Below are 15,601 nucleotides of genomic sequence, written 5' to 3'. Positions count from 1 at the left end.
TATCTCTTTACAAACCTTTCCAGGAAGACAATCGGTCAACATCTATAAGAGGAACTGCAAGATAAAAACAGGACTTGCCTTGTCACAAATAAGACATCTGAGTTTATGAGTCATTTTGTGGAGAGGTGGGCCAAGATCCGACTTTACAGCATTTTCTATCTCGGGAGCTGAGATATCTTAATGAAAGCACCAGTTTGCTGCAGCTTCGGTGGGACACACTTTGGCCTTTCTGTTCTTGGGAATCCAGGTCTCCCAAACGCAACAAACTGCCCTGGCGATTCCCAAAAGCTCGTTTTCAGGACACCAGAGTCTGCACCCCTAACCTCTTGTGAGCCGAAGGAGCCGCCCAGTCAGCTTTGAAACGTTCAATGCAGACAGCCACGGGAATGCTTTCAACACGAGAGCTTTCAACGACACAGTTCCAATTTGAAAGTGTTTCTTGTTCTTTTTGAGTAGAATTACACATTTTATGGACAGGAAAAAGCAAACCCTTCCAGAACAGTTAGTAAGCTTTTCCTTCCAAGGAAGGCACCTTCACAGTTCTGTGTAGTCATGCGTTTGGTCATATGTTGCTAGACAGCTGATGATGAACATGGGTTTGACAACTTAGACAGTTTACTGTCATCTGCTCTGGGTACTCCAGGGCCCTTTGTAGCTCTGGTCCAGAATTTTTTTTCTTTTTCCTGTGCCTTGGAACTCTGAGCTATTTTTTTCTTCTTCAGGAGGTCAAGGCAGAGCACTGCGGTTGGTTAAGATGCCGTTCTGGCAGGATCAGTAAGGACTCCAGGCAGGCAGACCAGAGGACAAAGGTGTTGTCGCACTACTTATAGAAGGCCCAGATAAATAATGTTACCCTGTCCGAAGGCCTGGGGGGAATATTTTAACAGTATAAGGAGACACTGGCAAGTCTCTGTTTCCTGCACAAAAACTGCCATGTGCGTATTGAGTTCATCTTGAACAAGTAATGGGAAAATCTTTTGTTGACATAAACCACATTAATTCAGTAGACTTTCTTTCAGCAGTTAACTTAATCCATTTGGAATTGGTAGCCCTATTGTTATGGAACTTCCCCTATCAGCAAGCCTTGCTGTCGTATGTCCACCCTCCTGCTCCTTCTACAAGGTCTTTCCTTTCAGACTGCATCTGGGCTCAGTTGTTGGTGCAATGCTACCTCCCTGGCTGGAAAGGGCGTGTCTGGATGGGTACAGAAGGTTGGCTAGGGATGAGTGTTTATGTGCCTAGGACTGGAAGTGACTTTGGTGTTAAAGTAGGTGACGAGGGTGACGCTCTGGGGAAAAGGGAATGAAATCCCCAAATTTGTGGTTCTTTTCCTGCTACCAACTTAGAACAAAGAAGTCATAATTATGGCTCCATACTTCAGCACTGGCCAATGATTATGGCTTATCTGATGGTTAAATAAATTTGCATCCTGCTTTTTACAGCGCATTCTTGTACTGGTGTCATCTTTCATCTGATGCTAGAGTGAAATAATCACAGATAAAAACTGGAAGGATCCTTGTGCATTCAATACCTATCAATTAAATGACTGTACTTTTTTTTTTCTTTTTCAGAGACATAAACATAGATCATATATCAGGGTTTCATATGCGATTCCTCTGCTTAGTGACTACAGACTCATACTAGCTTATTACTTAGAATAGCAAGGGTAAGATTACACTGTTAATTCCCTCACCAAAGATCTCACAGCTTAGCCCATATGTTTCTCATGCTGATCACATATTTTGTTTTGTTTCTTCTCTTTTCAACACCCTGTCACAGGTCAACTAACATTCTTCCACACACTCAGATTTTCTAATGTCAGTGTTTCCTGCGATCAGTAATCAGAGTCACATAAAAGAACAGCGCAGAACAGTCTTTGAAGGGATGGTGTTGGTGAGGAATGTCTTAGTTCAAAATGATACATTCAAATCTAGAAAAATTCAGACTGGCAATACTCAAAGTTTGTACCAGCTAATGTGTTATGGATAAACAAGTATATCAAATAAGACATAAACGTTTAAGCAAAAGTAACATGACAACTCTCTCTGTAAATAAAGGTACTTAATTGCCAGTGAGAAGCTGTGAGGTGGTTCTAGTGTGCTGCTTGTTGACCAGAAAAAGTTGAACCACCTGGTTTATATAATTGTCATGATAGTTGCATCCCCCATACGTTAAAGCTGCATTTCATACACAAAAATGTCACACTGGATATAACTTCCAGTAAAGTTTGTGCTATCTCTTGATCTAATTGCTTCTGACAGTCTAACCGTTGTATTCAAGGTCTTTCAAGAAAATTTACCGTACTGGAAGCAATGCAACCAATTCAGGAGTTGCAGATACCATAAGCAGAGAATTTACTTGAAAGATAATTATTTTCTGAAGCAACTGGTTTTAGAAGAACCCCTCCCTAGTCAGTGCTCCCAACTAAAATAGGCCGCTGGTTACCTGCCGTACGTTATGTCCTGTTTCCCCAGAAAAGCTACAGAAAGCGTCACCTTTTTTTTTTTCATGAGCAGACTGATCTTTACCTGGAGAAATGTCCAAAATTTCTAAGTATGTGCTAACCTTTCGTGCCTCTGCTTCTCTGCATCAGTAACATTGAATAGGACTGAAGGGATTTGGACCGTGGCCCCCATCTACACTTCCTGACCTGCAGGGGCTACGCTGTAGCAGCAACCTGCATATTGTAGAATCGTAAGACAATTCAGGCTGGAAAGGACATGAGAGGGTCTCTAGTCCAAGTTCCTGCTCAAAGCAGGGTCAGCTATGAGGTCAGAGCAGGTTCTTCAGGGCTTTATGCAGTCAGGTCTTGAACACCTCCAAGGACGGAGTGTAAAAAATTAACCAGTGTTCACGTGGTGCACATGACTGTGACATTGCTAGGTTTTTCCATCCTCATTTGGGGATGGTCTAAGGTCCAGTGTACTCCCAGAGGTAAAACACCACATCCAAGTGCTGGAAATATCACTAACCTCTGAGCAGAGGCAGAAGAAGGAAATTCTCTCAGACCGCCCATGCTCAAGAACAGCAAGGGAGGGAGGGAAGGGGTGAGACAAACAGATTCTATTTTTTCATTATTTTAATTACGTCTGTGATTATGTGATTTAATTATGTGAGACTGAGAGAGACCCACCAAAGAACAGCCAATAGCCTGGTACTGAAAGTACACATGCGGTTTTGAGATACAAGATTTCAAATCCCAGGTCTCAGTTGGCAAAACAAGGAATCTCCACACCTGCAATGAGCTTCCTAATCATGACTATAATCACAGAATCACAAATTTCTAATGGAAGAACTCTAAGATATTTGGGATTGTATTGCTTCCAGGCCACAAATTTGAAAGGTCAACCACCGATGGGATTGAAAACACGTTTCCTTCCTCTTCTCCTCTAAATCTACTTGTTATCCAGAGAACTATCCAAACCGACTTCGAAAATTTCAACCTTTTAGTTTCCTGGTACAATTTAATTCCAGTATTAAATTCCACAGTCTTATCGCTGAGTCTAACAAAGAATTTTCTACTTTAGAGAAGTTTCCATATTCAAGAAGTTACACCACTGCCTCTGATTTCTGGCTCATAATTCCTATTTCTTGATTAGAGTCTAAAGAAGAAAAACTGAACTTAATCTTAGTTCTCACAGTCCTTGAGGGAAAACTATTTCTAGGTCAGGCTCATGGGGAAATTGCAGACCAAAGCACTATCCCTTCTACACCCACATTTATAGCAGGGCTAGATTCAGAGGGAATATTTACTGCAGCACTTAATAGGTTTATCAAAGGTAGGACTTCAGCTGCATAAGCTGCAAGACCCTTCAGGGATGGGAAGATGATTGTTTTTACACTGACCGTCTTTGCCAGGGTGCTTAGGACTGCTTTGCAGCTGCTTTGCACAGGCACAGCTGGTGTAAAATAGCCTTTGGCTACCTATGAATCCATCCCCTACTCTCAGAAAAGACTGAAGGATTTTGTTCAGTGTCCTTAAATGGGATGAGCACATGTCAAACCACGGGAAGAGATCAGCTTTGAGTTAATTCTAAGTGGGTTTTCTTGAGCAAGAAGGTACAGGAACTGTAAAGGATTTAAAATTCTTGTTCTTTTATTTTACTTTTTGGATTGTATTACTCAGCTCTTTTTCTCTGTGGTTGCAATGTGCTTTACAGAAAAAAGAAATCTTGTTAGACAGAGGCTTCAGGTATTCCAAAGTAAGCAGGAGTTAGCTTTGGATATATCACAGCTGCTGCCCTGGTAAGAAAGCCAGAGAGCAGAGCAGGGCAGGGGGAGAAAGCAATGATTTTATACACTTTTTAGGAAAATTTTAGAATGAGAAAAAGATGCCAGTTTCACGTTCATTCATTGTTCCTCTGCAAGATGCGCTTTGTGATGTAGCAGAGAAACTACGTGACTGTCCCTTTAAAAGCCATCATACCAATCAGCAGGTTTAACTGTCAAGCAAGCTGATGTAGGGCTCTTTGAATTACTGAGTGAGGGATATTCTTCCTGCCAGGTCCTGTCCCCTGTAGGCACTGCAGAGAAGTATTATAGGGCAGTCCTTACCTTGGGAATTAGCCTGCAAGACCCCGATGCTGTCATCAAACTGCATAGATTTGATGTTGAGTGACGCCAAGATGCATTCCTTGTCCTGCAGCGAAGCATCATCAATATTATTCTGATTGGCTGACAGGATAACGCACATGTCGCAGAGGTTGATGTTGACAGCCCTTAAATCAGCCCGACTTAATGGCGTACCCTTCGGCACAGAGGAAAAAAAGAGGGGGGGTGGGGGTGGGGCAGGGGAGGAAAAAAAGAAAAACAAATTAAAGATTGAGAAGGAGCTTTGGGAAATTATTTAACAAGTATCTTTTTTATGCTCTGACATTAAGCTGGTCTAACTATGTGCCAGGGAATAGGAGATGTGTGCTAATCTAAAGGGTAGTTGGTGCTGATGGCAGCATTTTAGGTTCAGTCTCAATACTCAGTCAAGCTATTACTAACAAACAAGAAACAGGAATAATGCCAGCATTCTACATCTCTTCGGTGACTTGAAATCGTCTTGATTTAAGTTGCTATAACGTGGCAACCTCTGGCTCTCTGAATATAACAAGGGGTGTGTTTTAAACATCTATTTATCTACTACCAAGTCACAACGGTCTTGGGCAAAAGAATAGCAATTTAAACAGGAAAGCATTCTGTGTCCTACGCTTTTGAAATGCAATCAGGACAAAGCTATTTTTTTTTTCTACCTGAAGCAATACACAAAAAAAGGTTAAACCTTTTCAATGCACGTTTTTGGTGCTTCTAGAAGCAAAACACACTGATCTTCAAAGTCGTGTGATTAAACCCTTTGAAACAGAAACAAGACTTTATCTTAAAGGGCACAACTCATGCAACATTCCCTGCTTCCACAATTCTCAATCAGAGAATGCAATAATTAAAATGAAATGTTGTGGTAGTCCGTGGGGTTTTTTCCATAGTTAACACAAATGAGACGTGACACTTAACCCATTACGTTTTGTTTAAAGACAACACTTGCCTTTCACATCCAACAGTCCATCTCTCTAGTTACAGAATATTAAGTCTATGACACAGGGGCTGCAAGGTCCAGGAAAAAAGGGACTTTTTTAATGGAAACTAGATTCTGCTCTGCTGCCTCACATGGTTTGGTACCCAAAGACCCTAATGATGATGAGGAGACTAAGCTGTCCCCTTGTCACACAGCGACTTTCATAAAACCGAGTCAAGACCCTACTCTTCCATCTCCTGATCACTCATGGTGAACGTCTCCTGAACTCCACTGAGAATATTCAATGCAAAAGTGAATTTAAAATGCACAAAGTGAAGGCAGAGCTCAATTCTTATTCAGTGGTTGCCATCTAGTTTCAGATACCGGCCTCACTATTCCACATTACTTTCAATAATTTGAGGCATGAAACCTTGTGGGAAGCAGTATATATCGAACAGATATGTTTTAGTTACAAAGTACTCAAAAGTTAGGATATGATTATTCCTGCCACCTTAATTCTGCCCTTTGTGTCTGCACTGTGCACCAAGTGAAGCAGGGTTCCTGTGGGGAAAAATAATATGCAATCATGTAATTAATTAAAGGCTTACTCCTAATGATTTTATGCAAAGGGACAGAATTAAGGCTGCCTGAGGATATTTAAAATTGGCATTTGCCTACTTTTTAGGAGTTTACTCAGCAGCTTAAATGCCTCTTTTAATACAGACTTTAAATGAAATTTCCACTTTTTTTTTTGTTAACTAGATGTTTTTATAGTCAGCTCTAAGTACATCCCCAACAGATACCAGCAGCAAGCTTTACCTCGTGAACCAAAGCACAGAGAAGTAGGAAATGCGTTTGAGCGGCCTCCCTTTAACAAATGATTCCTACCAGTACGATCTCACAGACTTCAGTAGACGTTTGAATTAGTATCATTAGATCAGAATAACGCTGGTATTTCTAACTTTATATCCCCATTTTAAACCACATAGGCTGGAAAAAAAAGCAGTAATGAAGTCTGTGTGGTCTCCAGCACCCATCATTAACGTGTAAGATAAAATTCCTTTACATATTCTGTATTTTTAAATGTGCATTAACTATTTAAGTTGTTTAACTTGAAATTAGTCCAAAACTACTCTAAACTTGGGTGCAAACTGATTGGGGAATGTAAAGGTGGCGTGTATTTCCTTAATGCCTCTTCAGAGTTCAGAATCGAAACTTTACAAATAAATACGCATTATAATAATCGATACACATTATATCGTGGATAGTTTGGAAGCAGTAGCTGGATTCTATCCTGCTCCACAGTTCACCGGTATTATTAATTTAATTCTGATTCCTTAGTCTTTAGCCTTCACAGTGACTGGAATTAAAAGGGAATGGCAGGAAGAGGAGGATATTAACTGACCAAATCTGATATTGACACCATTTTTGTGACAGCAGAGAATCTTGTGACACCATCTGTTGGATCAGTTTACAGAAAAAAGCCAAGGGCTAACACTAAAACTGCATTTACAGTAACAAAGACCTACAGCCTGAATTAATGAGAAGTGAAGGCAGTCTTTCCATTCTATAGCTATTTTCCGAATTATTCCGTTTAGGTTACATCCATCTTGGATTTATTTATTTTAACAGCTGAAATGTAATTATTAAGAACTGGTAGAATCATAATTTTTCATTCTGATAAAAACATACAAACTAACTTTGCTCTGTAACATACAGAGCGCTCTCTTCCGTACTTGCACCGAGGGCTTGTTTCCCTCCCGCCTACATCTTTGTGGGACGTTTATAGATGTGACCACCCAAGACCACTTGGAGGCTTGGAGGCCTTTATTTGTTTCTCCTGGAGCTCATGTTTCTACGTATTGGGCACAAGTGAATGATAATGATATATAGGGGGAAAAGGACCTCTGAACTGTGGTTTCAGTGGTTGTCCCTAGCAAAATCAGTAGGAGCTTTGCGCTGATTTCAAAAGCGTCAGCATTTTGCTGACTTCCATGCACGAGTATGGCAGGACTCTGAATGGAAATGCTATGGCAATGTTCCTGATAAAGTAAGGCCAGCCTACAGGAAGTTTTTTATGAAAACAGCTAGATATTATGTAGATAGAGTAATGGTATTTTTTTTCAGAGGTTTTTGGGGTATAAATACATAAATAATGTCATAAAGAACTACTGTCATTCAGTCAGGGAAGTCACAACATCGGAACTGGCTACATACAGTGCACTACAGTGAATGTTCGATTTATAACACAGCTAATACATTTGATGGCAGCTGAAATTCATCCGATGAGGATGACGAGGAACCGAACGCTGCAGCAAATATCTTCTAATAAGGTCTCACAGGGCTCTGTTTTCATAGACACAGTAAAGGGAAAATCTAAGTCCTCAGGCCTACAAGTAGACAAAAGTGAAAAAGCCTAAGATCAAAGTCAATACACATCTGTCCAGCTGGTGTCCTAAATAACAAAAGTATCAATAATATGGCTTTGGACTTACAGGCAAGATTGAAACCTTGGGGAAGTTATGCAGTGTCTCCCATTCCCTTCTCAGGTATTCAAGTGAACCCACAAACACAATGTGCTTGAGTTCATGGTAGTGAAAGTTGCTGGCTCGTAATGGCATCACTAAATTTCTTAATCCAATCAAAGCAGATTTAACATCCCCAAATATGCAAACGACTACATGCCCACTTAAAACTGTCATCGCTGCTTCACTTCGAGTCTAAAAAAAAAAAAACAAAAAACAAAACAAAACAAAAAGACAAGGGAGAAATGAAACAAAGGGAAGCTTAAATCATATCTTGAGTTTTAAACCAGGAAAAACACAACTGTCAATATTGTTCATGCACAAAGAAGCGGTTGGATAATAGCTGTTCATTTTACCCTTAGTTATCCTTCATTAAACGTGCTCAGCAGAAGACAATTTCGTTCTTGTTTGCAAATCCTTCAGTGTTTGGGAAGACGTCGTACTGGACCGCGTTCTGGTCCTGTCTATGTTTCTACGCATGTGGATTAAGACTCCAGTTACAATCAAAGTACTCCCAGTTTAGCTAAGAACAGACTTTGACCTACTATGCATTGAGCCATTAGAAGGATTATAGAAAAGAGAACAAAACCATGCCTTAGCTGACAAATCACTAGTAGTTTGTTGGGGGCTTTTTTAGGGCCAATTTGAAAAGGAAATGGCTAATGGTCTTAGTAGGGCTTTGTGGTATTACACGTGTCTTGTGAATTGAGGACCATATTCTCTCAGAGTCAAAGTTCTTACTTTAGGACAAGCTGCTACTACCCTGAGAAGCAATCAAAGGACGCCCCACACCGCTCTGCTTTACAATGCATGCCTACCACACTCCACAGAACTTCTCTCAGTAAGAAAAAACTAGTGTGCAATATTGTGATTAATACTAACTTTCCAGGCCCACTGGACTTCCTGACTTGTTGAATAGATGGAAGGAAAAAAGTCTCATGGAGAACATTTGAATGATGTTCAGAATTATCTTCTTGTCTCAGTGACAAGAATAAATTTTTGCACTAATTTAATCAGTGGTAATGTCAGTTGAGCAGGCAACTCAAACACCAAGATGATTAAATAAAGTCATTAGGAAAAAATGACCTTCATTTCTGGAGCCAGTCTTAGCATTACTGCACTCCATCAAGTGGCTGCAGATCCACTGATATCACATTGCCAAGAAGTTGTACAGTCAGTACCATCACACAGAAGTTTTGCTGATGAATGAAACTAAGATAATGGTGGACTGCAGATTTTTCCCCTCGCTTATCCATAGTATACGTCCTTTTTCTAAATTATGGAAGCATAAGAATGTGCAGTACAGATCAGAATATGCAGCAGAGGTGTTTGCTATGTAAGAAGAACGGGAGCTCTGATTAGAAGTTTTTTCATCAGTTAAATACATGAGCTTTGAATTTCTCTGGGGCAGTTACACTGATTTTCATAAAACTCTACCGAGAGAGTGGTCTTGGCCGCTTGAGCGAATGCTCAAGTGAAGCACATAAGTCGTCCCACGCCTCTCCCTGTGGGTCTGGAATACTCAGATGTGACAAGGCAGAGACAAAGTCTTGAAAGGAGCGATATAAAAAGTGTCTCTCTATGGTCATTGATCTGTATGTAGCCACGTACATTTGACTGTGTGTCAAAAAAAGTTGTTATTATCTGATACTGCTGGAATCTCACAGAGCCAACACGGACCTCGGGCAGAGAAATGAATTCTTTTCTGATTGAGGCATCATCAAGTATCAATTAGACGACAACCTGGGAAATCCCATCATCTTCAAATTATGTACTAATTTGTAGTTGCGTGGTCTCTAAGGACAGCGTTAAATTTGCATGGATATGAATGTAGACATAAATTGTGGACTGGAAAAGGTGTAGGGAAGCATTTTTCCAGCAGTGCCTTTATTGGTGATGACGCATGAAGCAGAAAGAAGCTGGCCAGACTTACAGATTCACAGGCTAGAAGGGGATAAAGCCGACATGGCATCACCATGAGATGACAAACGAGGTACTCCACAGCGCCATTTTTGGAGAAACACGTTTCAAAGTGGGACAACAAGTAAAGGCTGCCTGCTAAAACGTGTTTAGAGCACGAAGGCGGATTCCTAGCTCTATTACAAAGTATGGCACGGCAGGGCTGCCGCTCCGTGCCTGCTGAATGCGTAGAAATGCATACTACCCAAAGTGTTCAGCCAAACTCCGTCTCACAGCTCAGAATTTGGAATTTACTTGCTTGACTGTTTAAACACCGATGCTGCAATTCCAGACAAAGACACAGTTATTACAGAAACCCCCTGAGGAAAAGTGGAGACAAGCTTTTAACCCCTGATTGCTCAGATAAAGCGGGGCTGTCACCATCGTCGGCTACGCCACGCCACAGCGCAGGAAAATCGAATTGAGCAGGCTCAGGAAAAGCTTTATGAAGTGCGACAAAGTGAAGATCCACCAGGGAGCTCATTTCAAATATCATCAGTTTTGCGTATGAGAGCTGGAGTTAGTTACTTGTTACTCTTAGGTACGAGTACATGAACACAAGTGGCACAAACTTTCACCGAGCAAAATAGACTGTGATAGGCCTTCTAATTATTTTTAATGACTTGAGTCAGCTTGATGGTTTCCCCCGTTAAACAAACGAAACAAACATAGACTAGGCTCACTGCAACATGCTAGAAAGGCAGAGTAGTAGTACTACTTACTCTGGCCTATTTGGGCATCTTGAAATGTTGGAAATTGAGAGAGAAGTTCTAAGAGAGCAAAATTCACATAAATAAATAAGAGATAATGCAAAGCAACATGTGCCTGTATTAGAATCACTACTGCCTTGTATAAAAAGATAAATGGGGTGTGTCAACATTTAAATATTTCCAACCTTAATTCTCTAAAGATTTAAATTCAATATGCAAATTTCAGCTTATGAAAAATAAATTCTCTATTTCGGACCAATTTTTATTGTTGCACTCGGCATACAGATTTATATGATCGTAATTCTTTAACCACAATGCTAGCTCTGATTTCACCACGCTGTGTTTCTGATTTCGATACACCGGATTTAATGACAGTAGAGATTAATTTATTAATCCATTAGGCATCAGTTCTACGGTTCAGATAACACCTTTTCAAACACAACTTATCATCAATACCTACCAAAATGACCTTTTCGATGTCCTTGGCTGGACACCAATGAAACATCCCAGTAGAATCATATTTTTTCACATTGGCATCCATATTGTCAATCTGCTCATTGCCAGGAATTAACAAGGGGTCATGCCTGGGGAAAAACAAGTTGAGGACAACGTAAGTGGAAAATATTATGCATTATGGATGGCAAGATATCCCAAGAGCTGTGTACAAAGGGGGATAAAAGTAAAAAAAAATGAAATGTATTTACACTTTACCACGCTTTCAGTGCAGGCACATCTAAACAAAAGCTGAGGAGGAAAAAATTTTTAAATTTTGGGGGCAGTTTTGAAGATTTTCCATACTCTTTCTACACCAATAACCGTTTCATTTAAAACAGGGCTTTCTGACACCATCACGTCCATAGAAGTTGTTTTTCCTTCCAGTCCCACCCCTCCAAAATAAATATGGGAGCTGCTATTAGCATCTGCAATGAAGTAGAAGGGATGGGCACAGAGCCCCATGCTGACTGACTGGCATAAGTATGGAAAGCCAATTACCTGCTTTCACCACATACAACTTCTGACGTGATGCTCTTCGCAGTAAAAGCTTTAACAGGCTGCACTTTAAATATTTTAGCAATTTGCCCAATCTTATTTTGCTTTCCCAAACTGAGGCCCTTTAAAGATTCAACAGCATGTCATTTTAGAGCAGACTGACTAACAAATGCCCACATCTGGAATACATGATTTTAATACCAAACAACAATGTCCATTTTCCCGGACAACTCTACCTGTGATAACCTCCTAAGTGGTTTTGCAGCAAGATTTTAAAGCACAAGGCTTCTCAAAGGAGAAGCAAATAAAAGACATGTTTATAAACTTGCTCTCCAGCAATAGTTACATCTAAGCCCAGACACATGCAGTTCTTTAATTCATATGCTAAAATCAAGAATTAAGCTAAGTACTAAGTGACTCCAATGCTCCCAGAGGCTAGTGCGGACCCCTAAGTGCTTGCATTATACAATAGTACTATAAGGAGGACCGTGTTTACAAGGCACAGGGTAAACTGACTCTAAAATCTTAAATTCAAGGAGGGAACAGAGTTTTGGCTGGCAAAACTACAGTCTTTACTTAAGGTTTTTGTGATGAACGCTTCCAATATCCTGATACAGAATTGTAACACTTCAAAAAAGAAAATACTTGCAGTGTAGGAATATGCTAAATACCCTGAGACAGATGGCCAAACTTTAAAGCACTTTGTCTTTGAAGCCTATTAAGGAAATGCCCATATTGGCTGAACTCTCAAAACTGGAAAGTTTACTACTCTTAAAGCCTATGGGCCAGCAGACAGTGGTAAGAACCCCTCTTCTGCATTGTCTGCTAAAGCAGACACTGACACTGTGCATGATATAGGTTAATTTACCATGAATACAGGATGATGCTATATCATGCTTAAAACAGTTATGCTTGCAGGCCCAGAAAGGTATAATCTCTAATTCCGTCAGGGTGATTAATTTGCATAATTTTATTGCCACTGATTATATATCCATTGAAACCAGTGGAAAATTCTCATTCATTTCACTCAAACAGGGTCAACTCCATAGAAAGTGGCTTCCGAGAACTTGGAGAAACTCTTAATACAATGTTCCATTTAAACCAGAATCTTCTGATGCTTTAGGAAAAAGCACCGCACTGGATGGCAAAGGCATCAGACTCATCTGGAAAAAGAAACACCATGTTTTCAAAGTTTTTTCCATTCCCTCAACAGAGATACAGTTCAGTGCATCTCACTATCAGCCCACTAGCAGCAGAGGAGTCTCTGGGGGACTGCGGCAGCCTCTGACCCTACTCCAGGTTTAGTAATGAAAGGCCTGGCATAAGCGTACTCCTTCTGTGGGAAGCAGAGGTGGCTTCTTGGGGCAAAAGCTGTACCAAAAGGTTTTGTGCTGGGGTTTTTTTTTTGTCTTTTTTTTTTTTTTTTTTAAATTTCTGGAAATACACCTAGGCTTTGCCTTCTGTTGCTCCATTCATCAGCCAGCTGCAGCCGCGGTGGTTTCAGCTGAGAGCCAACTGTGCTGCTGTCCGTCGGGCATTCCTTGCTGCTCAAAGTGGCATGTAGTTCAGACCACATTTAGTGGTACTCTGTCCTAGCTATTTTTATTGATGGAATGCCTTAGCTATGCGTTTCAAAGTAAGAAATCTTGCCAAAAGGTTAGGAATCTTCAGGAGCTTCCACTGAGACAAGTTTTTCTTTCTGTTTTGGATTTTTTCTCCCCCTCTAAACTTTCACAAGACATTTCTCCACCAGCCTGGGGTAGCACAGCACTGAAACGAAAGCGAAGTTCGCTGATCAAATCGCCTCCTTTTTATGTCAGAAATTAGATGCATATAGGAAGGAATTTTCCTTTTCCCTTCATCAGCGAAACGACAATAAATCAACTTGTAAAAAATGCCACATTCTAATTTTCTAATCAGCGTTTCTTTTCTGCTCTGAGATTTAAAACTAAATAGATCATCTGAAGCTTTCATACAAATGAGTATTTAGCAATACTCTAATCCCAGTCACAGAAATGATACAAATTGAAAGTAATCTTATAACAAAGCAGATGATAACAGATATCTGACATCAAATTACCGTCAACCGCCTTGAAGTCTGAGGCAATTTGTGTGTGTGTGTGTGTGTGTGTGTGTGTGTGTGCTTAAAGCCTAGCGTAGTTCTCTTTCGGGTGAGGGCCTTGCATCCTAAAAGGGAATGTTCAAAGTAGCTTGTGCCAAAAATTTGTTAGAATTTTACCCGAATGCTCTATTTTCTAGTTATCTTAGGTTTAAACAGAGGCGTGCTATGGAAGGGGCAAAGTACGTGAATCATCAGATATAACGCCCTATTGAAGTTTTAGGTAACAAATTGTGATATTTTTTTTTTTTTTAGTTTAAAATGTTTTTTTTTTTTAATCAATACATGCCCTTATTTGCAATATGACAAACTGTGTGGCTCCTCCACTTCGCTGCTTGGAGTAGAGCAAGTGGGAGCCTTAAAAGCAGCAAACAGGACGGGTCACACAACAGGAAAGTATGCTAACAGGTACTATTGTACAACTTTTACTCTAGAAGAATGGATTACTGCCTGAGAAGGAAACCGTGGTAAGACTGGCCAAGCTTTGTGTTTCAGAATCCGTGGCTTTTTACATATAAGTGTGCTTGTTAAATTTAAATCTTTGGGCTAAGCTATTATTTTAATCTCTCTTTAATCAGCGATTTTTTTTATTCCTAGTAAAGCTAACAATGAAGATGTCTATGGAGGTTGAAAACTGTTTACGTCTGAAGCCCAACTTTGTCCTTAGATGGTAGAAGATACGCTGGTTTATGTTCTTAAAAACTGAATTGAGCTTTGGAATTTTTAAAATCAAAAAAACACGGTCATTTTATCAAGTAACACAGTAATAAAATAGTACTGTGACTTTGGACATATACACTCTTGTTAATCTGATGAACTGAACCGAACCTGTTTTGCAAATACTAAAAATTAATTAAGACAGACACACAGAGGCCAAGGCTGTCAAATCTGCCTAAGGGGGTTGGACACCCTCTCCCATTAAAATGCATTTTACACAAAGCATTGCAGTTGTTGCCCTTACAGCCAAATCACGGACTGAATGTTTCTAGAGCCCCTCTGCCCCCCTCACCCTTGAAGATGGCCCTGTCAAGCCATGCTTGAGTCACACTGGCAGGTTACTGTGGAAATGTTTGTATTTGTGCTGCAGCTATTATGTTCTCCAGGGCTGTAAAGTCATCTGCTTGAAAAATGCAAACGATAGGAAGAAAACCACTTCCTACCAATTAAAATCCACGGTATTTGTTTTAGTTGAGGTGTTGGCTTTTGTGGCTTGCAACGACCAGAGCATTTGGGCCTTCCAACCAGGAAAAGACAGGCACGCATAGCATGCACGGGAGAAGGGGACACAAGGTAATATTCCCTCGTCCATAACCCCAGTTTAAAAATAGCTCCTCTGGTTCTTATGGCAGGTATTACATACGCATGACTTCAAATGAAGAGCAAAACACCATCTTTTCAAGGTTTCGAAAAGCATATAATGCCACTTATGATCAATTAAACCTGAAAACGGCGCTAAATGCCATGCTACAGCTGCACTCCCAACAAGGCTGCCTGGAAGACAACAGCCTAAAGCAAAACCGTAGATCCCGCTTCCAGCAAACCTATTGCGAGGAAGTCAACACCACGTTTTAAAGAGCACTGCTTTCCCAGCACATATTTATCACTACTGCAAACCTATTTCCTTGCATCTTTTGAGTCTGGAACTTCTGAGTAATGACCGGGGATGGACAGAACTGAACAGACCGTTCGGGGCCAAATGGCTGCCTCGTTAACTGACTGTGGTTTAGCATCGCCTCGGATCCTCTCACCTTGTCTTAACCCTCTTGCTAGCGTTCACGTGCGATTCTGAGCAGTGAAG

At 40.5% G+C, this 15,601-nt stretch overlaps 1 protein-coding gene across 16 annotated transcripts in view; it reads right to left on the bottom strand.

Annotated features, from left to right (window-relative positions):
* Nucleotides 1-15,601, bottom strand: part of KCNMA1 (potassium calcium-activated channel subfamily M alpha 1) — a 510,436-nt gene that overhangs the window by 46,506 nt on the left and 448,329 nt on the right. For all 16 annotated transcript variants that reach the window (XM_064464921.1, XM_064464922.1, XM_064464924.1 and 13 more), the window contains 3 exons: nucleotides 11,155-11,278; nucleotides 7,996-8,220; nucleotides 4,555-4,747 (listed from right to left, as the gene is read on the bottom strand). In XM_064464921.1, the coding sequence (XP_064320991.1) occupies nucleotides 4,555-4,747; nucleotides 7,996-8,220; nucleotides 11,155-11,278 (542 nt within the window). The remainder of the gene's footprint in view (nucleotides 1-4,554; nucleotides 4,748-7,995; nucleotides 8,221-11,154; nucleotides 11,279-15,601) is intronic.

The sequence above is a fragment of the Phalacrocorax carbo genome, chromosome 13, assembly GCF_963921805.1.
Source record: "Phalacrocorax carbo chromosome 13, bPhaCar2.1, whole genome shotgun sequence".
In the NCBI taxonomy this organism is placed as follows: Eukaryota; Metazoa; Chordata; class Aves; order Suliformes; family Phalacrocoracidae; genus Phalacrocorax; species Phalacrocorax carbo.
Note: the sequence above shows the minus strand (reverse complement) of the source record. Positions and strands in the feature narration are given on the sequence as shown.